General features: G+C 41.9%; 1 protein-coding gene across 6 annotated transcripts in view; it reads right to left on the bottom strand.

The window, feature by feature from the left end:
* BBS9 (Bardet-Biedl syndrome 9) overlaps positions 1-26,120 on the bottom strand; it is a 445,357-nt gene that overhangs the window by 30,095 nt on the left and 389,142 nt on the right. Inside the window, exon 22 of one of the 6 annotated variants that reach the window (XM_063113575.1) lies at positions 21,373-21,438. The exons of the other annotated variants lie outside the window; for them this stretch is intronic. Coding sequence (XP_062969645.1) covers positions 21,413-21,438 — 26 coding nt within the window. The 3' untranslated portion in view covers positions 21,373-21,412. Of the gene's footprint in view, positions 1-21,372; positions 21,439-26,120 lie in introns of those variants that run through there. 6 annotated transcript variants of the gene reach the window in all.

Genomic DNA, 26,120 nt, shown 5'->3' with positions numbered 1-26,120 from the left:
CTGGTTGTTGTCCAGGTCATCTCGTAATTTAACTTCTCTTCATCTGATCATTGCAATGACAGGTAATATCCCAGCCACTGTTGAAACTCTTTTATGTTGGAGGCTCAAATTGATGGAAAACAAACCTCAGTGCCTCCAGACAGGGCTGTGATACACGCTGGGGCCAAAGCTTCCAAAGAGTGTAATAAATATATTTAAACTCTTAACAATTTAGAAAATAAATTTCCCTTCTCATGACACAAATAAATTAGACCAACTTGAGATGGTGAAGGGCTTGGTGACCCTAAGACCCAGCAATACTGGGAATCAAGACAAACACACTGACCTGTTCCATCTCGGACAGAACAGGGTCATTGGTGATGGCTCCTTTTCAGCTCATAATGAAGTGTTTCAGAGGATGAAGCAGTTAGTCTTTGGAGGCCCCTGAAGGACAGGATGAGTTCCAAACTAAACGCTGAAAAGGATGGCCCCTCAAAACTTTCCCACTTTTATTAGGAATTTTTAATAGGAATGCCCAATATTAAGATTTCCAAGCTGTCAGGACTTAGGGCCAAAGAGCAAGCTTTAACCTTCTGGATGTGGAGAAACAGACAGCCCTGCAGACTGGTGGGAAAGCAGAGCCCACAAAAGATTGGGGCTGAGCCAGGAGGCTTTGCATGTTCTGGTCATTTTAACGCACATTTCCTTCGGCCTTTACTCCAATACTTTATACTAGTTCTTACATATGCTTTTTCTTTGCTATGTATATTCTGCAACCAGATGGAAGACTACACCATTTCTCTTCACCCTAGAGATATAGGGAATATCAAAGCATATATACTGATATAGCATAGATAGTAACAGCCCATGAATTTCAGAGCACAGCTGTGAGGATGAGTCCTTCCTAAAAGACAATGCAACATTAAAACATAAATTGCGACGCGAAACCTTGTTAACATTCTGTTGCAGGCTGTGGCACACAGATGACATAAGGTGAGTGGTAACAACTCTACTTCCTATGTGATTTCTGGTTATCTTCCAGAACTTGCCAAAACTAAGCTTCAGTTATTGAGCAGGGCTCTTCACCAAACAAGAGAAACACGCAGAGAAGTGCAAGAAAGGCTTTAAACGGCCAATACAGGCAGATGTCTCCTGGGAAAGAAAGAAGCAATCCTGACATTGTCTTGCTCTACCCCAGACCACAGCTAAACACAATCAGTTATTTCTGGGGTCTGGAAGTCATCCATTTGGGAGGTGTCCTGCCTGGTGGGGCAGAATGACAACTGGAGCCAGGAGTCCAGCTTACTCATCTCCTACCTTCCTGCTGCTCTGCAACCCTAACCCTAACTGCTTTAAAATCTCTAAGACTCAGTTTCTTCTATACAGTGGAGGTCATAGCTTCCCCCCTTATTTCAGGGTTGATATGTAAGTGAAACGTGGTAGCTCATGTGAAGGCACTGTAATAATACTAAAGTATTACAAACAATAATAATAATAAAGTTATAGGGCAAAGACATGTCAGAATCAAGCTTCCAGCCTTCTTCTCAAGGGGCCGTTTCTCTAAGACTTTCCAAATACTGAGGAAGAGTTTCATGCAAGGGCGACTGGATCCATGACAGCATTGTTGTCGCGCATGCTCTAAGAGGCTGAAAGCAGTACGGAGCCAGGCCTGAGAGTGTGGCATCAATTCTTCCCTGTCCTCCTCTCCTTGAAAGAGGTTGGAATATCTATTTTTTAAAATCATTTCACATTTCAGAAAGACAAATATTTACCAGCCTGAAGTCCTGAGTTCAGAGTAGTTAATCATCCTATCGCCAGCCCTGTTTAAGTCAGGTAAGGTTGCAAAACAGCAGAAGCCAGATACGCACCCCACTTGTGAATAAAGAGATCACCTCTTTTTAAGAGTAGGCAACAAACCTAAGCTATAACTTAGAGAAATGTCGAGGCATTTAAAGTGTACATATTTTAAATGTGAAAATAGCAATCAATTAAATTCCAAAAGAAAAACTACATTCTTAGATAGTATGAAAACGTCTATTAAAATTTTCTTTCTTTTTTTTTTTTTTTTTTTGTCTTTTTCGTGACCGGCACTCAGCCAGTGAGTGCACCAGCCATTGCTATATAGTCACCGCGCTCCCAGTGCTGCACCCTCCCGGGTGTGCCACGGGCTCGGCCCCAAATTTTCTTTTTAAGTAGCCTTTCCACTCCAACCAAAAATAATCCTCCTAAAACTATATACATATACACATATGTGTATATGTATATTTTTTTCTCCATCACTCGTCGTACAGTTGAATACTTAATCCACCCTGTATCAGAAGTTACTAGTATGACCTATGTGGTTCCAGGGGATCTCTGGTTCTGCCATCAAATATGGCAGGGGAAAAAAATAAAAGACACCAGGCAGACATCTTCCTGCCTGTGCTGTCAGAATTTTATTGTGCGGTCAGCTGGCAGACCTCTGAACAAACATAAGACCTTGAACGAGTTACTTACCTTCTATGGGCCTCATTTTCTCCATCTACAATTGTGCCTACCTCACTGAATGACTGTTAGGAATAAAGACTTTAATATACGTGATGTGCTTAGACAAGTGGCTAAGCGTTGCCTAACCATCTGCTGCCTACCATTGACACAGTGTTGGTAAAAAGCAAGGGACAAGAGGTTGCAGCAAAAACAGGAGCCTAAAGGTTAAACTCAAAATTTTAGCTTCTTATCGTTACCATTTGAAAAAAGTTTTTCCAACTCCATGCTGAGGTTTGATGTTTGAAAAAGAAAAGGTTATGAGATGTAGGTGGGATGACCAGGTGTTTCGAGATCTGGGTCTAGTCGCAGCTCACTGCTAGGCAGCGATGTGATACTGGGCAAGCCTCTGGGCGCGGGACCTCACGTGCACAATGGAGAAGTTGAAGTGGACGGTCCCCGAAGCCCCTTTCTACTTTAATATTCTACCCCTGAGCCACCTGAAGGCAAAGCCATCACCAGCACTACTAAATGCTACCAACCAAAAGCCTTAAGCTAGGTGCAAATGGCCTTGCACACGTCAAATGGGAACAGCCACAAGGCCAACCTCGTTACTCAGGAGTTAATGCCCGTGTCCCTCACTTTCTTCTACTCCGTGGCTATCTCCATCTTGACTATTTTACTCTTCATTATCTCCTCTATCAGAAGGTAAATGAGAAATAAAAAATAAGGTTCAAACAAATCAATCAGTAATACCCCTAGTGAGCACCTTTGGTTGGTAAAGTCTTACTGAAGAGATAGCTAAAATGAAGTTTAAAAAAATTACTAATATCTCTAATAATACAGAAATATCTCTGTGCAAGGTAATTAATTGCAGCATTATCAGTAACTGCAAAATACTGGAAATTATTTAAATGTCCAAATAAAGGAGAGTGGTTGAACATACACATAACACGAGCTCTAAATCCTGGAAAAGAGTGAGAAAGAGCTCTATGAACCGGTGGGGAGTGGCCTCCAGGGTATGTTGTTACATAAGTAATCAAAATGCAAAACAGCATATTTCATACATCACCATTTTTTTAGATAAATGTAAAACAAACAGTCTAGGGAATAAAAGAACTGCAAGCAAATCCTGAACTCTTCTTAGTACATTTTTCTGTCCCCTGAGAGGACCAAGAAGTGACAACACCCCAATAGCAACGAGCACACCGACTACTCAGACCCTGATTTCTTAACAATGTTCCCCACTGAAAGGAACCAGGGCTCTATGGAGAAATGCTTATTCCAAGGCTAAGACAGGGAAGGTGCAAGCTGAACCTGGAACGTCTTACTGTGCCAGAGAATAAGGAAGTAGTAAAAAAAAAAAATGATGGGGGAATTTTAAAAAGAAACAAGAGGGTGGATTTTGTGGCATGTAAATTGTATCTCAATAAAACTGTAAGAAAAAAGGGGGTGAGGAAAAGGAGGAGGGGAAGGAAAAAGAGACTGAGGGAAGGACACAGGGGCCTGAATTATTTTCTACTGGTCAAATATGGGGAAATTTCAGTATCAAAACAAGCAAAGGTAGTAATAAACTATAACCTAATCAATAAAATGCAAGTCCATTAACCCCATACTGATTTAAAAATATAGTTGAATAGATAGGTGATTGATTGATCGATAGAAAGACAGACAAAAAAGAGGGTTATCCTTTTAGTAGAATGCCAACTGATGAAATCGGACCTAATTGCACGTGGAAGTTGAGTGTACCTTAAAGTGGCACCTCAAATTCCAGAAGGATAAAGTTTGACAACAGTGAAACTATGTAACTAAAGAAGAAAACATAAAACATAACTTCCTCTATAATATAAAATAGAAGGGACTTTCCTTAATCTGAAAGGAAGAGCATTTTATGTTTTCCAATTATCCTCTCATTTTCTTTTCTCTTGTCTCTTTTTAGAATTTCTTTTTTTAAATTCTATTCTCTTACTATGTTTTTAGCAGTTTCCCTAAAAATTATAAAATAGATAACTTATAAAAGTCAAAAGTTAATCAATATCCCAACAGTTTCACCCCAACTATTGGTATTTGATTGTTTTTAAGAGATCCTAGACCATGTGTGCAGCTCTTCTTTGTAAAAATTTTTATTTTAAATGATTCCAGACTTACAGAAAAGTTGAAAAAAAAATAGTATGAGTTCCCATACACCCTTCACTTACGTAATATCTTATATAACCATAATGCGCTTATCAAAACCAGGACATTAACATTGGTATAACTTTAACTAGTTAACCTATAGACGTTGTTCGAATTATGCCATTTTTCCACTAATGTCCCTTTTCTGTCCCAGGACCCAGTCTGGAATTTCACGTTGCATTTACCTGTTGTAAGTCCTTAGTGTCCCCCAATTTCTGATGGTTGCTCAGTCTTTCATGACGTTGACATTTCTGAAGCATGCCGATGAGGTATTTTCTAAAATGGTTTTCAATTTGGGTTTGTCTGATGCTTCCTCATGATTACACTGAGGTTATGTGTTTTTGACAAAAATATCATAGAGGTGATGTTTGCTCACTTTGCAGGGCCTCATATCAGGTACGTGATGCTGATACATCTTATTATGAGTGATGTTAATTCTGATCCCATTTGGCTAAGATGCTGTCTACCAGGTTTTTCGGCTTGTAAAGATTTCCCTTTATAGTTATTAAATATATTGCGGGGCTGGGGGAGTTACTTTGAAACTATGAAAATATCCTGTCTCCCTTCAAACCGTCTCCCACTGATGGATCCACTGGTGGATCTTACCTGCAATAATAATTATCGTGATGTTTGCTTAATGGTGGTTTTGCATCTTTCTCCCTCCTTCTTTATTTATTTTATTCTACAGGTTGTAATCCAATTCGATCATTCTTTATTTTGTTGCTCAGCTTGTTCCAGCTTGTCTGTCGGGAGCTCCTCGTGGCTGGCGGCGATGCCTTTTGAACATGCCTTTGGCCTTCTGGCACACGGGATGTTCCAGGCTCATCTTGTGTTTTCCTGACCCTGCCCTGGAATCAACCACTTCTCCATGGAGCACTGGTTCCCTTTTACTTTTTTTTTTAAGCAATTTTTTTCCCACAGTAATTTGAACAGGGAAATTTTAATATAAATATTCTTATTTTTTTTAATTTTTATTTTTTTTAATTTATCAATATACAATATAGTTGATTTTCGTGGCCCTTTACCAATCCTTTGGCTTTTCAAAGTACTTTAATTTTATATTTCTTGTCTTATAGATGAAGGTGCTATTACTGTTTATCTTTAATGTGAAAATCCCTTGCATTTGGACATGCTTTGAATCTTGAAAAATGCTTTTTTCACACATGGGACAATACTTACAATAGACAAAGTAAGAAATGCAGAATATAAAACTATTTTTTAAAGATAAGCTATATAATTAGCCTGGTTTCTTTTACTAGAGATGGTAATTAGAAGCCAAAGTCTGGCACTAGGTATGCTCACTACTGCTAGTATGTCTTTGCCCCCAGGTCCTCTCAGCAGGCGGAGATAGGGAGGATTACGTATACTAAATCATGTGCACATGTGCACACATACATTTTTTATTTTTTTTGTCTATATATCTATATATAAATCTATGTACAGATATATGTACTAAAAACCATGAGTTCATACTAAACCTCTGTTTTCAGCCCAACACTACAGGGTTGCCCCTTCCATAATTCTAACCTCTTTGTTTAATTCTAGCACACAAATAAAGCAGTTTCAGAACTGATAAGCCACACCCCTATGAGAAACAGATTCACTAACTTGAGGACGGTATCTGTGTACAGTTCTTTCTACCTTTAGCCTCACAAGATCCAAGCAACATACGAAGGTTAGTGCTTTTCTCTGCTGCTCCCTTCAGTGTGGATATGTTATCAATTCACAATGGACCTAGGCTCGTCCATTACATTTTGTAGTCCATTCTGGGGTCCCCCACACCCTGGTTTTATTTATATTTGGAGAGAGGGTAGGTCTACAGAATTTTACTACGGTTTGGGGAATCAAAGCTATACACAAAGGGGTTCTTTAGTTTCTGATTCATTCTTCCTGCATTTCTTTCGCACGAATGAGTAGACATGCATATATTCCTTCATAATCCTTCCTTCTTACCTGAACGGGAAGCATACCATGATATTATTCTATATTTCCCTTTTTCATTTAACAGTATATACTGTGCAACATGTTCTGAAGTTAACTTTCATATGCAATTAGGAAAGAGATTCTGAAAATAAGGGATGATATGGGACATGCTGACATTGGCAAAGCCGCTACGGAAACAGTAAGGAACAGTCACAGTAATTTCATTCAAGAAATATTTTTCAAGCATACACCATATTCCAGGAACTACTAACAAATTTCAACAATGAATAAGCTTATCTTTAGCCTTAAGGAACTTACAGTCGACAGTGGAAAGTGGAGAGTAAAAAGGCAATTCTGATACACTGGGGCAAGCTGTAGGGGTCCACGGGAGAAACATGCAACTTTGACTGGGTGAGTGTCAGCAAGAGCTTCTGGGGAGACATCCTGCAAGCTGAGAAATGAAGTCAATTAGGAACTGACCAGGTAAAAGCAGCAAGGCAGGAAGAGGCAGGAGATCCAGCGAGGGAGCCAAATAGAAACGTTTAAAGAGAAAACCCACCTTATTCATAGCATGGTGTGGTCTGGAGAGTGGTGAGAGGCAAGGCTGGAAAAGAAGGCCACGACGACATGGTGAGGGTACGAAGGGCCTGTTACCACAGGAAGGAATTTGGACTTAACCCTAGAGACAGCGCGAGCCACCGAAGCAAGATTTTTAAGCCACTTTTTTTATGAAGTGTAGAAAATGTAATGAAAAAGGAAGACTGGAGCAAGAGAGAACTGAGTGCTGCAGCAAAGCCAATGCAGCAAGAGTGGTGGCCTGCACAGGCCACGTGCAGTGGGCATGGAGAGAAATTATTCAAGACGAGAGATATTATGCATCAATGTGACCCAAGCTCGGGGACTAAATAGGTGCCACCAGTAATTCTGAGATATAAAATCCAGAAAGAAGTAGGCTTGGTGACTTCGGTTTCTGAAAATGTTGAGTTAAAGGTGCTTATGTCACCTTTAAGTGAAAAAGGCCCATGGGTGATCAGATAAATGGACCTAGAGTTCGGGGTAGGGAGATGTGAGGTTCCAAGTCCTGACGTCATCAGCACACAGAAAGTGACTAACGGCAGAAATGACAATCACCAGTAAGTGAGAAGAGTGCCAAAGACAGACCCTGAAGGACACCAGCTTCTCAGGCTAAGCAGAGAAGAGAAGCTCACGACAGAGATGGGAGACGAGACACCCAGGAGCAAGTGCTGTCGCGGAGTCAGGGGAAGAAGAGCCCTCAGGAGGCGCAGCCGCAGCTCCAAACGTGCTCAGGTGTGAAGAAAGGGAACAGGTAGATGATTTCAGAAGAGCGTGACGCTGAAAGAAAAAGGAAGAAATGGCAACAGCTACGGAGAGACCTGGGATCCAGGGAAATATGGATGCTCCCCAACTTAGGACAGGGTTAGGTCCCGATAAACCCATCGTAAATCGAAAATACTGTTAGTTGAAAATGCATTAGATGCACCTAACCTACCAAACAGCACAGCTTAGCCTAGCCTACCTCACACATGCTCAGACCACGTGCAGCTGCCCCTACGGGCGGGCAAAATTATCTAACACAAAGCCTATTCTATAATAAAGTGCTGAATGTCTCATGTAATTTATTGAATACTGGGAAAATTCCAGGAAAAGATCAAAATTCAAAATCTGACGTATGGTTCTTCTGAATGTGTACCCCTTTTACATCACTGTAAAGTTGAACCATCACAAGTTGGAACCACCCGTATGTGATATACACATTTAAGGAAGGGAGAGACTCAGCTGAGTTTGAATGCTGTTGGGAGAAGAAAAGAATTTATATATTCTCAGGTCAAAGAAAGAGCACTGTATCATCAGATGGACTGAAAAAACAAAGACAGGGCCTCAGGTAGGCTCACCCTACGTACTTAATAGAGAAAAACTGGATCGGACTTAAAGATTCCTTAGGTAATGTGCATCTGATTAAATCTACTTCAACATGACATCAGACTTCCCTTCTGAAGGGGAACAGAATCCAAGTCCCATCCCTGTCTCCTTTTCCTATTTCGGCCTCATTATCCTACCATATCACCCTCGGGAAGAAACTTACAACCTGGGGACATTTAGTTCTTCATTACACAGTTATATTTCTTAGGTTCTCAAATTGTTGCTGTTTATAATCTTAACATAAAGCAACTAATATTTGCTCTTATTTTCTTTGGAAAAATGTGTCTCTAATTTGTCAAATGTACATTCTTCTTCAATGAAATTAAAGCTAATTTAGAATCTTTCATTTGAAAGTTTTGTCTTTGCATTAATAACACATGTATTTTATAACTTTTTGGCCAACATGTACTGTATACATATAGTAATGACTCACTAATTCACCTTGATAAAAAAAAAATAAAGATAGCACTTTGATAATAACCAGAGCTATAAAAATAGCAAGCGTTTAAATTTGAAAGGCACTAAAATTCTACCTCTACCTTCCAAATCATAGTTACTACTTTGAAACAAACAAACAACAGAGCAACTTCTCTTTTAGGTTGGAAGGTCCTTATTATAAATATTTGGTTCTCTTCATTAAATGGGCTGATGTTACTCTCAAAATTTACTGTCTTCCAGGAAATAACTTACCATCAGAATTTTTTTAAAAATACGTGAATGTATACAAGTATATATTATAGATGTATAATACGTATTATGCATTATGTATTCTGAAATATCCCACATGGTAATATGTGTATACATGTAATACATATACGTATGTTGTAATATATATATTACCATGTGAGATCTTTCAAACTTAGCAAACATGCAGACATCTTTTTTTAAAAAAGGCATTACTGTTTGTCTGCAGCATTTCTTGATCACCAACCTAACATTATGCTAACACGTTAACAATAATGAAAAATAATCTTTCCCATCAATATATATCAATATTGTGTCTATAAATATGTGCATGTGTGAAGCATAGAGTGGGGCCTGTGACCCACAAGCCAGAAATCAACAGCATCCATGTGTAATGTAAACAAACCTGAGTAGACATTTGGAGATACAACTGATCCAGGTGTTATGTGCAGACCACACTCCCCGTTTTGTTCCCAACAGTAAATAAATGATTCAGATCAGATCCTGGGACATAATTCCTTCCACTTCTCACCTTGTACCTGTGTAAATAAATGCTCTGTAACTGCTGTCTAAGAGGCGTCCTGATTTATTTACAGCTATATTTTAGAGTCATACTGACAACAGATACCTCACCTAGGGAGCTGATAGCCTTAATGGGAGCTGATAGCCTTAATGTTTCGTGTTGATCTGGGTTCTGCTTTCAACCCCACTTGGAAGCCGGCTGTTATGCAAGTCTCCAAGTCACCCCTGAAGGCAGACTGTTAAAACTTAAGTGATGACATGCAGGTCTTTGTCCTTCACTGGCAAGAGAATACCCACAAACTCGCAGCTCTGAACTAAACGTGGAATTTAAAACAATCTCTGCTATCTTCAAGCATCATGGAAACAAAAACAAAAACAACCACCAGGGAACCAAGAGAAATAATGGGAGAAAATAAACTACTGAATAACATCATCTTATTGACTGCCAGTCTTAGTGAGGAGGAAGTCATTATCTGGCACCAATGTACTTTCTGCCAGCTCACAAATGTTTCAGCCAGTACACAGTTACCACCTTATTTCTCTTTAAGTCATATTTTCCTGAAACTCTGCTGGGCCACTTATGTGACAGGATCAGGCTTCCTCACACCAAGTAGGAAAACATAGGAATGGCTCAGACATGAGGGCTCAAAGTCAGAAAGTCCAGAGAGCAGGGCAAGTTATTAAAAAAGAGGTAGTTCTACATGGGAACAAGTTAAACACTGTAGGAAGGGTGAGGAAATTAGGATTTACTGATTCTTCTTGCATGTTTGACATTGGAAGGTATTTTAAGATAACACAAGCAGCAAACGATTAGTTGGAGATGATGTATTGTGTTTTAGGAGAATGCAGGCCAACCTAGATTTTAATATTGTTAATCAAAAATACATTTTATGCACCTAATCTACCAAACATCATAGCGAGACTAGCCTACCTTAATTGTGCTCAGAACACTTACATTGCCCTACAGTTGGGCAAAGTCATCTAACACAAAACGTATTTTACAATAAAGTGTTGAATATCTCATGTAATTTATTGAATACTGGGATAATCCTGGGAAAAGATCAAAATTCAAAATTTGGAAGTGATGACATGCATGTCTTTTCCCTTTACTGGTAACAGAATACCCACACCTACTATGCACCAGATACTAGCACAAGGTACTTTCCATATGCTGTCTTTTTGATATTTCAATATCCTTATGAAGTAGTCATTATTTTAGAAATGACACTCCTGATTTGATCATCACGCACTGTACACAAGTATATTCAACTCTGTATCCCACAAATATGTGTAATCCAACTGCTTCAATTAAAAAAAAAAACACTGGAGCAAATGATATATAATTAGTAGGTAGAATCTAGATTCAAATAGATTCACCCAACACCAACCTTTAAGCTATTTTCACTTCCCCATGCAGCCTTATCTAGCACACTGTCTATACTGCAGTTCTACAGCCAGGGATTCTTCAGTGTTAGTTCCAAAAAATCAGTACAAATCATTCTTTACCTCAACAAGAGAGATTATCTCCCAGCAGTGAGTTCAGTTTTTGGAGAAACAGGCCAGATCTGCTTTCAATCTCAAATGCCTGGTAAGGCAACACAGAAATATTTGTGAAATTGTTATTCTCATCTTAGAAGGAGCACACATTACATTTTCACATCTTTTCCAGAGGAAATTGATCAGGGCTTTAAAGTAACAGCCAAGAGTTTCTTTATGTAATCTTCCACAGCAGTTTTAGAATATCTGCCACAAAAAGTAATAAATCACTCTCCATTGTAATAACCATCATAAAACAAAAAGTCATCATGAATTGAGCATTTCCTAAGGACCGGGTCCGGCGCTGTCTGCCACGCATCCTCTCAATCAGGCCTCGTAACACTACTGAGGTATGACATGGGAGACTGAGGCTCAGAAGAGTTAAGTTACTCGCTCAAAATCAGGTGGCCAGTCAATGGCAGCCTAGAATACAGATCCCGGTCGGCCCACCTCGATATATCATGCTCCTAAAGCCAACTCATAGTCTCCAACTAACCATTTGTTGCTTGTGTTATATTAATATGCCTCCCCGTTCTGAGGCTACGGAAGGCAACTGCACCAGCGACGAAGCCCCCAGGGTCCTGAGATGGGGGGCAAGGACCTCAGCCCCACCCCTCCCCCCCCCCCCCCCCAGCAACAACGTCTTAGAATGTTCTTATTAGCCATGTGTGTTTCCATGGGGTGTGTAACTTATCTGCTCACGTCCTTCACCAAATTTCTGCTTAGATTTTTCTAATTCATTTTTAAGAGCTCTTTTTTCATTAAGGATGTTAATTTTCGTGTTAAATTTAGTCCTTATCAATTGACTTTAAAACCAATTTGTGATATTTTCCTTTGTTTCTATGTTGAGAAAATAATTTTCTATCCAAACATTAAAGTAAAAAAAAATGCCTTCCAATGTCAGACATGCAAGAGGAGTTACAGGTGAGAGTTACAAATACGGTGACAGAGGGGGCAGTGGGTGAACAGTGTAAGGAAAGATCCGCCCCAGATAAGTTATATGATAATGTAACCAAGACGCAAATGAGAAAGATCCCTCCTCTCTACTTCTTTAATTTGCCAATTAAACAAAGAGGGGGAGGAGATAGCTTAAAAGACATCTTCATCCTTAAAGCAAGATTCAGTAACATAATGAAATATATTTTTTTAAATTGATGAATTCCAGGCAAAATTTTTTTAAAAATCTTTCAAAGGTAAAATGAATAAAGCATAAGTTCCAGGAAGCACTTGGTCTTATTGGCAGCAACAGACAGATCTGAAGTTTGAAGCTGGCTGCTTTCTCAGACACTCTAATCATTCAGCAAGGCTCACTGTAAACAGTGCTCAAAGCTCTCACTTGGCATCTCATGACCGCTTTCGCGCTGAATGCAAACTGGCAGAGATACCTGCTGCGCCCCTACTCAGACATCCCTTCCCTCCACCGTCACTGACAGCACGTGCTGCGGCTGAACTGACCCATACGTGCAACTCAGCAGGCCCACGGGACTGAGCTACTCACACGAGAATCAATTTTACACTGGACTGGAATAAAAAGTTGCTTTTAAAGTGCTGGAAAAGAGGGCAAAAATACACACCACTTTCTTAGGCAGCAAAAGCACCACACTGTCTCCGTTCTAAGATAGAGGGTAGCTGTATAATTGACCGTAAAAAAAGTTATCAAGACTCAATTTTCAAATCATATATCTTTATTTCGGGTCAGAATGACACCAAAATTAGCTCAATGTTTTTTTCAGTGTAGTCTTTACCTCCTGTGTTTAGAGGGATTATAAAGTCTTTTAAAAGCAGTCTCTCATAATGATGGCCATCGGGTGACAATAAATTAAAATGAATCAACTGGTACTAATTCGAACCATGGTCTTGACCGTGGTTTAAAGTTGAAGTGAAATGCATAGATGTCTTAAAAACTGGGAGCCTAAATCTGGGTGAGTACTTACACATATTCTTGCAAATTCTTTGATTATTATCTGAACTTACCATTTGACACCAGAGATGACTCAATACATCTGGAGTATTGTTTTGATGGGATTTCTGATTTATACTCCTAGACCCAATGCACTAGCCTAGGCTTTAGCACGATAAATTTTAAAATATACTCTATAATAATAATCACACCTTACTCATACTCGCCACTGCATCAACAATGTGTCATCAAAACGGTCATTTTTTTGGTTTTGTAAAAAATAAATAAATAAATAAGAATGATCTCCTTTCTTTTTTCTACGGCTCCTATCACTACGTTTCTAAGAAATTAGGCTTTTGAAGATTTCATAGGTTAGATGTTTCAAGTTCAGTTTGGGATTCAGGACTGTACCATATAAGAGGGCACCCACTTGACTCAATGGAAGCCAATTAATTTAATTTGGGGGAAGATAGAATTCTGTCCTGCCTGCACATGGAAACTTTGGTCAAATGGGACCTTTTCAGGGAAGCAGGAGATAGGAAGACTCACTTCCTTTTGAGCAGCTATTGTTGATTTTGAATAGTCCTAGGTAACAGATATGCACATTGAATAAGAAATCTCTCCTTAAGGAATTCCCCCCAAAGTGATTAATATTAACATCAGTCATGACCTCGTTTTACATACCACAGACTTAACATTCAGTCCACCTGCCATGCACATCAATTTCTTCCTTTGACTTTCAGTGGTAAATCTAAGGGCCAACTACATGTTCTCTGAAATGCCCTATGTGGCATTGTTATAGGAAAGACGGAGTATCATTAACGTAATCTTCAATTAGTAGAAGAAAACATAATACTACTTATATTCCTACCTTGAATTTGAAGTTACTTTGAAGTTAAACTAATTTCAGTGGCAACTCTATTTACGGTCCGGAATTATTCCTGAAAGGTCAGATTATACACAATCGTTAAGGGGTCAAATTAATAATACGTATCTTTCAACAAAGTACAGACAATTGCTGGTAACACGTCTACGAGGAACCTCTGAATTAATAACATAGGCTACACGGCCATCCATGGAAAATGCTGCCATATTTATATATTATAAATGCAAGTCACTGTTCTTATTCTGGAATTTTAAGCTGGTTTATTTTTTAATTTTACAAGAAATCTTACCACAATATTTTCCTGTTTGAGGATCACCAATTAGAGCATTTTTCTTCTTTGAACTTGGTCACATCTGTGTTTTCTTCCCGCTTTTCTGCTCTCTTGTCCTGCTGTTTGATTCTGCTTAATCCTCATTTGCATTTACCATTATCTCCTTTCTAATTTTTAGCAGGAAGTTCCTATTTTTAGGTGGTGGACACAAAGTGTATTTTTATCTTCTGGCTCACCTTCCTTTCATATTGTTCCCAAGTTCTTATCTCAGATTCCCAAAAAGATCAGAGTTCTAAGAACTTGGAACTTACAGTTTCTGTCAACTCAGGGGGCTACTGCCTCTGGGATCTGGGAAAGCAAGAGAAAAAGGGGATACTGGTTCCTTTCCTTCTCTCTCCATCCCTGACCTATCCTGGCAGAGCAGTGAGCAGACCTAGGACTCAAACACTGTTGTCACGGTTGCATTAAACTTAAGCGTGAAGAAGCAAGAAATAAGACAGAAAAAACACTTCACCCTTAAGCACGGAAGACTGGAGCAGGTGAGGGGTGGGCGTGGGAGAAGAGTACCGGACAAAGGTAGCAGTTCACTTAGAGAAAGAAAGCACTTTACAACGGTGTCTTCAGTGTGTCAGGTGGTTTCCTAGGGTCATACAGACTGGTAGATTGAACAAATGAGCTGCAGGATTAAAATGACAGAACCGAAATCTATGGTCCCTGATACTTGCTGCAATAAGAGCAAAGAGAGTCTTAAAAGGAAGAGTCCCCAAGAAATAGTATAAGGAGAAAAAGGCAAAATTGGGTCCATTTAGCACCAGAAAGAAGAAAGCTGCCTGGGGGAAGTCAGACATCTTGAGTTACACATAGAGGTAGGCAGGTGCTGGTGAGTGTTTTTTATTTCCACTGATGCCAGGACAAAAGGAAATGAGCTGAAATTGCAACAGGAGGATTAAAGTTAAGGGGGAAAAACCTTCCTGATGAGAGGGCTGGTGAGATAATGGAACGCACGATTGAGAGGGCTGTGGAAGCCCATCCCTAGAAATGCTTAAGAATATACCTCTACCTTTCCGGGGTGGTTTTAGATACAGAATGGCCTGCAGTATTAGAATGGAGACCTTGAGATTTATCTTCCAGTCCTAAAATTCTACTGTTTTATTTAATGAGACAGACCATTTCCTTGGTACACCCATCTAAGCTACAATGAATGGGGCAGGGGAAGCAAGCAGGAGAATGATCTTCTTCTGACCCTGCATGGATAAAAGCAATTCTCAGAGCACCTGAACCAAAGCCTACACCCAGGTGTGGCTAATCTTATAATAGTTAATGAATGCGTCTTGTGAGGATTTCATAGAGTTACAGCAAGTTTGGGCCATGTTCTTTCATTAAACAAAGGAATTATAAAAACGTCTTAACTTAGAATGGAAAGTAGTCAAATTTCCTGTAATGTGATGGGAAGACTGAAGTGAGTTGGTTATCTTGTTCCTAGCCAGCATAATCCAGCATGATACCTAGACCGATTTGGAGAAGATCCAGTTGTTCTACATAATGTCAGGGTCAGGACAGAGATATACTTCATACTCCCATCCATCCAGCACTGAGCATCTCCCATGTGCAGACTCGGTGCTAGAGACAGGGGTACGAAAGGCACAAAATGCAACCCCTGTCCTCAAGGAGCACAGAGCAGAGTTGGGTTAGGGGAAAGCGATCTCTACAACACAAGGCAATCCCAGATACGGTGCTCTGGGCAACTGGGGGCCAAGCCATGATTCAGGCAGAGAGGGGTTGTGGGGAAAATAGAATTATTTAGTCAGGCTCCCTTGACATTTCTTGTAAACAGGTTGTGTGGGTGGAGTTAGTGCACATGTGCACCCATGACCTTTCTAGTTTGTTGCTTGTGTGTGTTCTGCAGTTTGTGAAGCAGGCTGGGGGCAGAGAGCTCACGACTAACAATAGAGCATGTTTACTCTGCTGGCAGCTGCTCAGTTTGTTTTACTTTGGACTTTGCCAAGTTGAGTTTCTGAGTCTCTCTGTGGACTGCTTGACTCATAGTGTTGTGTGTGCTGAATAAAGACTCTTCTTTCTTCAATCAAGGCTCCAAGGACCGTTTTGTCTGGTTACCTAGCTCATGTGTGTGAAGGGTTTGTGAACGGGCTCGAGGGGTCTGTGAGCTCCAGACCATAGCTCTAGCTCTATAGGGGTGCTGGGAGTCAGGGGAGAGGCAGGAATGGCCTTAGACAATATTGGAGTTGCAGAAGAGTACAGGAGTCACTCAGGTGGAGTAAGTAAGATGGGAATTCTCAGCAGAGGAGCAACATGCCTGGGGACAAGGGAGAACATGCTTCCTTCTGGGAGCTGCAGAGAGCTGAGGATGGTAGCAGCATTAAGTTGGTGGCAGCAAGTGAGAGTGAAGGGGCTGGAGACACAGAATCCAAATTGTGAAGGGACTCGTGAGTCTCATAAAAGCAGCGAAGGACTCCAAGCTCCGGAGGGGCATGATCAGATCACATGTGTCTACAGAGGTTGCACAAGAAAACTCAGCTGGCAGCATATTTGGCTGAGATTTCTCAGTACCTGGGTAGTGGCGATGTCAGGTGAGCATTCGAGTAATCACCAGGCTGTTAAGTCTATATGCCCAAGCCACAATCCTATTTTATTGGGTAAAGCTTCATCCAGACGAGCCTGCTGGCTCATGCTGCCTCTCTGCCCTACAGCTAAATGATGAGGTCATAATACTGTGGGCTATTCTTGGCACGTATTTCTTAAAGAAGAAAAAAACCCCAAAAAACTCAGTGGGCTAACTCCAGTCTTAAAGAGCAGCTATATTACTTGTACCCTCCTGACACCAGGAATTAAAAAATAAAATGTCAGGAGTTATAGAGTTCTATTTCATCATCATCAAATATCTTGTGGTTTCAGAGCAATTATCACAGTGCTTTACCCATCAGCTGTGCAATGTTTATTGCCAGACTCCTATGAACACAAAAACGTTTAGGAAATCAACTACGAAGATAAGTGTGGCCACTGGGGACAATTCTCTTGCTGATGATCATTTTCACCAAAAGAAGGGAGCAGCATTATGCGTCATCTGTGACCACTTATGCTCAAGCCGAATACATTAAAATGCAATAGCTCCAACACGAGAAGCCAGTCATAAGTCTGCACATCAAGGCTCTAATGTGCTAGGCCTAATTGTACTTAGACGACGTAAGTTGGGCATGCATGGCAGCCAACTACATTTTGCAGTAAAATAAAAATTATGAATCTCTAATCATAAGTGAGGATTCTTTCTTCAAATTCATTATTCATGATTTCATTCTCCTTAAATTATTCATTTTCTCAAATGTTATTACTGCAGCCTTTTAAACTTTTCTACTCCACTTTCAACTGAGTGGTTGCAGGTCTTTGAACATAATAAAATGCTTTTTCAACATGCTGCTGGCTTCTGCTCACAACTATTTTGGATTATGAATGCAGGTTGGCTATTCAAGGTTAGGACTGTCACCTTTCATTTGGTCTAAGAGACAAGAGTTTCATCAAGAATGGCCTATTTCAAGAATTTTCATTTCTAATGAAACCTAAATTTTGAAACAAGGCTTCCTCTATGATCTGGCCACTGCCCACCTTACCAACCCCATCTCACGTTATTCTCCCCAGTCGCATGGGCCTCCGTTGCGACCTCCTTTGAATCTTGCATGGCCGGAACCCTCTTCTGGAATGTCTACACTCCCTCACTCCCAGCCCACCAAGTGCATCTTCAGGCCGCTGGCTCCTTCCCATCTTTCCAGCCTCACCTCACATGCCCCCTCCTCAGAAAGGTTTCCCCAAGTGCCTCCTCCCCTGGCCATACACTCTTTATCTTGCTGCCCTGCTTACTGCCTCTTGTCACCCATCACAGTCGTAATGACCTTTCTTGCTGTCTGTTTTCCTTCCCCAGTAGGATGGATGCTGCATTAGGTCAGTCTTTGTCTATTTTGTTCACTATTGTACACCAAGGTGCTAGTATGTTAATTGGCACAGTGTAAATACTCCATAAAGATTTATAAAATAAATGAATTTTTAATTCCAAGAGATATTATTAAAGTATATTTTAACCTGAAATACTTCTTCAGTTAAATAAATTCAATTTGTCCTCAATTTGTTTGCCTCACTTCATTCTATGAACTGACTTCATGAGCCATCATAGGGCTCTACCCAAGCAATCAGCAAGTCCACATGCCATGACCTAGAACTTGGGATGTTGGGGGTAAAGGGTTACATCATAGACTTTCACTAAGATAAAGATGCTGAGACCCTAACAGAAGTAAAGAAAAAGAAACTGAGGTTCAGAGAGGTCAAGTGAAAAACCATCTGCCTGTCTTTCAGCACCTTGCAGTCAGTCCACAGAGGAGGATATCCTAGGATGGTTGGAAAGAAGAGAACCTGGAAGCAGCCTGGGACGTTATCAACTTGGATCAACTCCTCAGAAATGCCACAAATCCATATGCAGCTTAGTTTCAGACTAAATGCTCCTCTTGTGTAGGGAAAGAGGATCACCCACTTTGCCCAGCATCGCCCCTCCAAAGCCGTGATGGGCCACCAACTGCCTCCCTGGTTTGAGCCTCCTCTGATGACAAATCACTAACCAGACCATTTTGTCCAGAGGACTGACATTAAGTGCAAAAGCAATGTAACTAAATGGTCAAGTCAATAGAGGGTAAGTCTGTGAGTTACTGAAATATATTTTCACAATAAAAAAATCACAGTCTGACTGGTACCTGAAAGAAAGTGAGCTGAGATGCCAGGTACCCTTCAAGCTTTATTAAAGAAAAGAAATCTGCCAGGCTGAGCTCAAAGTGGGGAACAGCCCAGGGCTGCCCTGAAAATGGGGGACAGCCGCAACAATGGGTTTGCAAGAGTTTATATTAGCTTTTGGGTGCTAAACGTACAGGGGGAGGGACCATTAGGTTGATGTAACTGGGTGCAGAACTGCGCTGTTGCAGAAGCTGGAAAGTTGTTTCTGTTTAAGTCAGGAGGCTTCTCACAAAGGGAAGGGGACGGGGCTTGGCGCTGGAGTGGAAGACAAGGCCAGCGGCTATTTCGTGCTGGTGCTTATTGTGTGCACAATGGTGCTGGCCAGGTCCAAAATCCATCAGTACCTCTGTGCATTTATGCTTTCTCAAATTAAGTGATGTTTCTGGCTACCACACAATGTATCACTACAACAAGGAAACCTTAGATTCAGATATTAAATATGAATTAATGATGATGGCCTTTTAAGTAATTCAAAAAGCTTCTCAAATGGAAACTGAGCATATAATTACTAGACATTCTTGGCAAATGCAAATGAAAAAAGTAAAAGATCTTCAGATAAGCAGTCCAATTAAGCACCATGGGATTATTGAGAGATGATTTTACAAGTACTCAAGACAGGGTTATTGTAGTATTTTTTGCAGTACTGTACTAACAAGTTCTTCACAACACTTCTTTGAAATATTATTATTGGCATTTGTAGGAAACCTGAAGCCAGGGAGAGGAGAGGTAACTGGTCTGTTATAAAACTCATGCCTAAAATGACAACGGCTCAGAAAGGGGGGCTTAAGTAAACCCTTGCTGAATAACTGATCAGTCAGATAACAACCAGAGAAACAGGAAGCTTACATTTCAACCCCCCGTCTCCCGTGCAGCCTTTTGGTGAGGCTGGTCTTGCAGACGAGCTTGCGCTTTCATTACTCATTAAAACAAGACTTTGGAACGCCTACTCAAGTCATTCAAACTGCCCTTTTGTACCCTAGGTGGCTAACGTGGCAATATAATTTACAGAGGATACATTATGTTAGCCCTTACAGCAGTTCTGCGATGTTCTCAGATGCCCACCAAGGACTCCAGCAAATTGACACCTCTAAAGTCATTTTCCTGGCATCTTAAGATGAATTTAGTGCCAGGTCTTCAAATGTGAATAGCTCATATGTCATCCCATTATGCCACCTGGCCTCTGACCAGCACACCTTTAAAATAGATTTATTTAGGCTATAAACTTACAGGACAGTGCCTCTGTCTTCAAATATATTACATTTAAACAGCTGGGAAAATAAAATCCCAATTTTCCAATGCTGAAATCTCTGAAGCTAATTTGAGAAACAGTATGAATAGGTCCACCAAATTCTATTAAAGACACAAATTTAGACTATGTTTTGTAATGTCCTAAAGAAAAAACTCACAGAGAAAAAAAATTGAAGATGGAAAACTCTTGAAGGTTCATCACCCTTGTGTTTTTACTTGATGTTCCGTTAACTACTACTTAACACAATAAGTAGCAGGGGTTTCACAACTTTAATTAGAAAGTAGTTCCAAATAAGGAACATATTTCGCTAGTAGGTTGGAGTGTATCATTTACTTTGTGTTAATAAAGCCAATCCTTTCTGCTGCCCTGAAAGAAACTCGTCTAATACATTCTTAGAAATTACGAGTTAACCCGTAAGACATGGTTGTGCCTTGAGGAAATCACTCAGGGACGCTGATAGCCCCAATATGTGCGACCACATAACACCGTGTTCTGCCGGGTGTTATCAGCTGTATCAACAAAAATAGTAACCGTGCGTTTTGTACCCATGGATTTTATGTTCTCACTGAAAACACACATACAGCAATTAGAGAAACAGAGGGTGACATGAAGCGAATGGAAAGTACTGGCAGTAAGTGTCAGGTTGAAGCATATAAAATCGTTGACATTTACTCTGGGAGGGTCAGAATAATCAGCAAAGGGGAGAATATTCAGGGAGGCTTCCTCCTGCAGGAGAGGCAGACATGAGACAAACACGCAAATTCGACGTGGACAAAACTGAATTCATGATGTGCCTCCCTCAAACTGTCCTCTCTTAAATGGGGCGTCGGCCAACTGGAACCAGCAATGCAGGAACTCTCTCTGAGACGTCTCTTTTCCTCTCAACTCTTATCTTCAATCAATTACCAAATCCTGTTGATTTCATCTACTGAAAAAGTTCTCTATTTGCTCGTGCATTGAAGATAAGTCTGAGTCTCCAATGTCTCTTCCTTTCATAGTAGTCACCTCATTCTGTAGCTGAATATCTATTTGATTATTTCATTAACTGAAAAATAGGCTCCTTGACGGCAGAGACCATGTCTGTTTTGCTCACCATTATTTTTCCATTGCTGCTACAATACCTGCAACGTAAGGAAGGAATAAGTAAGGAAACTGGTCTAAACGGAGCTAAGAGTTCAAGGTAAAGAGGAGTGGGAGAAGAAGGCACCATTGGGCTGAACCATGAAGAGGCTGGACCTAAAACGAGAACTCGGTATCATCCTAATTGGGGACGGATTGACATTATGTCCCTCAGAAGAAACAGCAAGATTGGGGGTGGGGCAGGGAAGTGCTCGTTTCTTTGACACAGTACTTATATTTGCTATTTCTATACACTAAAAAAAAAGCAAGATGTGTAAAACTTCAATTTCCATTAAAGATAAGGAATGAACATATATAAAAAATGTTACAGAATTGGTAATAGCCTCAGGTAGAAGTACGGCAGCTGCATTTCTGCCCTCACCTCGCTCCATCGGCTGACCTCGGAAATCCTCCGTTCTCGCGGCTTCCACAGGGCTACTTCTTACAGTTTTCCTCTTACTCATTCCTTGGCTGCTTCTCCTCAATTTCCGATGTTGCCTCTTGCCCTTCTACCTGGCCTCTAGATGCCGGCAGGCCTCGGGGTTCAGATCAGGCCCCTTCTCTCTGCTCTCCCCACACACGTGGCCCGTCCAGCTTCAGACATCACACAAGGACTGCTGTCCCCACCAGCCTGTCTGGGCCAGCCTTTCCCCTAAGCTCTAGACCACTTGGCATCTACAAGTGGGTGCCAAGTACGCCTCTCAAATGGAATATAGCCAAACTGTGCCTTTGATTCTGTAACCATGGCTTCTTAGCTAAAATTTATTCCCGTTTAAATGGCTCGTTCGTTCAGTAAATCTCCATAGCTGACTGCTCGTTCTAGTCTTCCTATCTGCCTTTTTAAGATGATGCCTCTGGCGCAGCAGTCAGTCGTGCACCTACGGTGTTCCTGCAGGGCCAGTGCAGTCAGCTCGGCACAACACGAACTGAGTCCAGCTGGTGACCTCGGACCTCTCTACCGAGCCTGCACACAAGCCCGCGGGGTGGCTTCGGGGACCTATCTACTGAGCCTGCACACAAGCCTGCTGGGTGGCTTCGGGGACCTCTCTATTGAGCCTGCACACAAGCCCGCTGGGTGGCTTCGGGGACCTCTCTACTGAGCCTGCACACAAGCCCGCTGGGTGGCTTCGGGGACCTCTCTAGCGAGCCTGCACACAAGCCCGCGGGGTGGCTTCGGGGACCTCTCTAGCGAGCCTGCACACAAGCCCGCGGGGTGGCTTCGGGGACCTCTCTACCGAGTCTGCACACAAGCCTGCTGGGTGGCTTCAGGGACCTCTCTACCGAGTCTGCACACAAGCCCGCGGGGTGGCTTCGGGGACCTCTCTACCGAGCCTGCACACAAGCCCGCGGGGTGGCTTCGGGGACCTCTCTACCGAGCCTGCACACAAGCTTTGGAGGCTGCGGACTCTGCCTCCTGCTCCTGCTGAGGCCGCCACTTCCCTGACACAGCAGGTCGCGCCTGTGCAGATCGCTGGGGAGCCCCTCGAACCCTTTAACCAGATGAGACCCCCACGCTTCGCACCGCCCTTAACCACTGCCCCATAAATCTACCTCTTTTCCCACTGTACACAAGTCGGACTGGAGATATAAATCTCCTGCGTTCTCAACTGTCGACCTTTGAGAAGTCCTTGTTCCCTGTACAAAGCAGTGCTTGGGTATTTGGCTTTCCCTTAAGCGCAGGCAAATGAACTCCATTTCGTTTGGTGACAATTCTGCCCTCCCCCAACCAGCTTACACACACTATTCTCACCTCAGATGTCCCCATCTCACCAACAACACTACTGTTTCCCGTTTCACCAATAGCATGACCCATGTCAGCAGCAGCAGCACCAAAGCCAGCATTCCGGGGTCACCTCCCTCATCTCACCCCTTCCCTGCAGGCCACCTCCAGGTCCTGTGTGCTCCAGCCTCCAAAACATGCCTCAGACCTTCCTGCTTCTATCTCCACGGCCGCAACCCCAGCCACAGACTCTTTAGCTGTGCGGGTCTCCATGTCAGCTGTTTTCCAAACCACGCCCTACATAGCAGCCACAGTAATTTTTAAAAGCATAGCTCAGATCATGCAATTCCCTACTCGAGACTATCTGATGGCTTCCTGCGACTCACAAGATAACTATCTAAATTCTTCACCATGGAATGAAGAATCCTACACGATCCAGCTCTCCCTGCCACACTCGTCCTCATCAAGATCAAGCAGGGGAGGCCAGTGTCTTATGAAGACACCAAGCTTTCTGCCCGCCAGGCCGTTAAATCCCATCCCTTAAGCGTGGAATGCTGTCCCCTGCACCCCCATTTCCTCATCCCTTCTCCTCAGAGCAGCCGTCCCCAATCACCACAACCAACGGAGCCTCCGCCAAGAACGCTCTAAAGCTCCCGCGGGCATCACTGCTCTTAACACAGCCTGCACTTCTCTTGTTTAGTTGAAACATTGTTTTTTAAAATTATTTTCTAATTGACACATATTGACTGTACATATTTATGGCGTACAGAGTTATATTGCAGTGCATGTATACAATGTGTGATAAGCAAATCAGGATAATTAGCATACTCATAATTATTTATTATGTATCTCCACCGACAGAATGTAGGCTCCCTGAGGGTAGGAATAGTATTTCTCTTATTAATCAGCATATCTCAATGCCTAGCACAGTGCCTGGCACATAATGGCATTTTTAAAAATTCTGTAAAATAAAAAAAAAGTTGTCCTGTTTCATAAATAAATCTCCTTTCCCCCTTTTAATAGCCCTGTATGTTATTTATGCTCCTGATATTATTCCCTAGGCCAAAAGAGGAATTGTTTACAGATGCTACTATTCAGTTTCATCCCAAAATTATATTTAAGAGGCCACAGTACAATTTATACAATTTATAAGTCTGGAAAGGAATAAAAAAAAGTTAATACAATAACAAAGTCAGAGGGCACTACTGAAATAGAGAACTGAGCAAAGTTTAGAAATGGGAAGGGGACAGCCAAAATGAAATGGCAGATGGGTCAAATGGGACAAATATGAGGCTACAAGGTCCCTGAGGAAACAGGAAGATACCATTTATCCAACCGCTGTCTTTGGGGTACCCATTACATGCCAGACACTGAGCTGGGTATATGGTAGTGAGAAATACAGACATGGTCCCGGTAGTGGACTGAATTGTGTCCCCCAAAGTTTAATGTGTTGGAGGCTGGGTTCCCATTGTGACAGTGTTAAGAGGGTGGGAAATCCTAATACGGTAATTAAAAGGTGGGGCCTTGAAGAGGTGATTAGATTGTAGGACCGTGCAGTGGTGAATGGATTAATAATGGTGGTCAGGGGCGTGGTTCTGAGGGCTTTAAAAGGAGAGCAGGTGAGAGTCAGTCTCTCTCTCTGTCTCTCTCTCTCTGTCTCTGCTCTGCCATTTTCTGCCATGTGAGACCCCTGCATTGCTGTAAAGCCACCACCAAGATGACCCTCACTTTGAACTTCCCAGCCTCTGACACTGTAAGCAATAAATTTCATTATCTTATAAATTACCCAGTTCCAAGTATTTTGTTATAAGTAACAGAAACGGACTAATACAGCCCCCTTCTCAGAAAATTTAGAGTGTAGTGAGGAAATAATAAATAATGCACATGAAGATACAATTATGGACTATGCTACAGCTACAAAGAAAAAGTCCAAGACACCATGAGCAAGAATAACAGGAGTCACAGAAGACCTCTCAAAGGTAAATGACCTCTAGCCAGTAAGCATGTGCGTGTGTGGCAGAGGCGGGTGGCAGATGGTTGGGAGCGGACAGACAGGATTCAAGGCAAAGGGAACAGTATATGCAAAGACCAGAGGCAGGAGAAAGCCTGATGAACGGAAGTGACAGGAGACTGATGTGGCTAAAGCAGGGCAGGCCAGGGGAACTGTGGAGGGGTTGCTGGAGAAGTGGATGGACAGCGAGACAGCGGAAGCACAATCCTGCAGGCCAAAGTACCAAGTCTGAGTTTGATCCTAAGACCAAGCATGTCTCCTTTTGAGAAAGAACAGAAAGATGAAAGATGAATAAAATTAGAAAGAAATTTTGAAATAAACCCATGGGAAGTGGAGTTTGCTTTGGACAGTCTTGAGCTTCACGGTACAGTACAAGTGAGGTTTTCTGCACAGTTTGGGAGAGAAGTGATTCAGCCTTCGGCAAAATGACAGGGATTAACTTTCGTTGGGAATGAAATAGGAAGTCAATCAAAGTAAATGGAACTCTAATTAGTAGAGAAGGTCCCAGGTGAAGTCACGGCACGAAAAAAGGCAGAAGGATTTGGGTCAGTTTTATGATTAATTTCAGCAGCAATTCGCAGTTCCAGAGTAGATCCAAGAACAGCCAAAGATTTACTCAAGGCTGGGAACTGACGAGGGATCTAAGTTCTAGAAATCCATGGGGTTCCACGAGCAGAGCGCCATGGGCCAGTGCAGGAGGTGGGGTGGACGTGTCGGGAGGTGGGGCAGGAAGGAGGAGAGAACTGAGTGACGGGAAACCGAGACAACGTGCAGGTGAGCGAGTCAAACCCAGTCAAGTCCACAGGGCTCTGCCGAGCACCTGCTGTGTTCCAGCTGTGCTGGATTCCAGAGGTGTGGAAATGGGGTCTCTGCCCTCCCAGATGTCACAGACATCACAAGGTGATGTCAACAGACAGGAGACATCTAACAGTGGCTGATGATATAATACAAAA

Source organism: Cynocephalus volans, chromosome 11 (assembly GCF_027409185.1).
Source record: "Cynocephalus volans isolate mCynVol1 chromosome 11, mCynVol1.pri, whole genome shotgun sequence".
Taxonomy (NCBI): Eukaryota; Metazoa; Chordata; class Mammalia; order Dermoptera; family Cynocephalidae; genus Cynocephalus; species Cynocephalus volans.
Note: the sequence above shows the minus strand (reverse complement) of the source record. Positions and strands in the feature narration are given on the sequence as shown.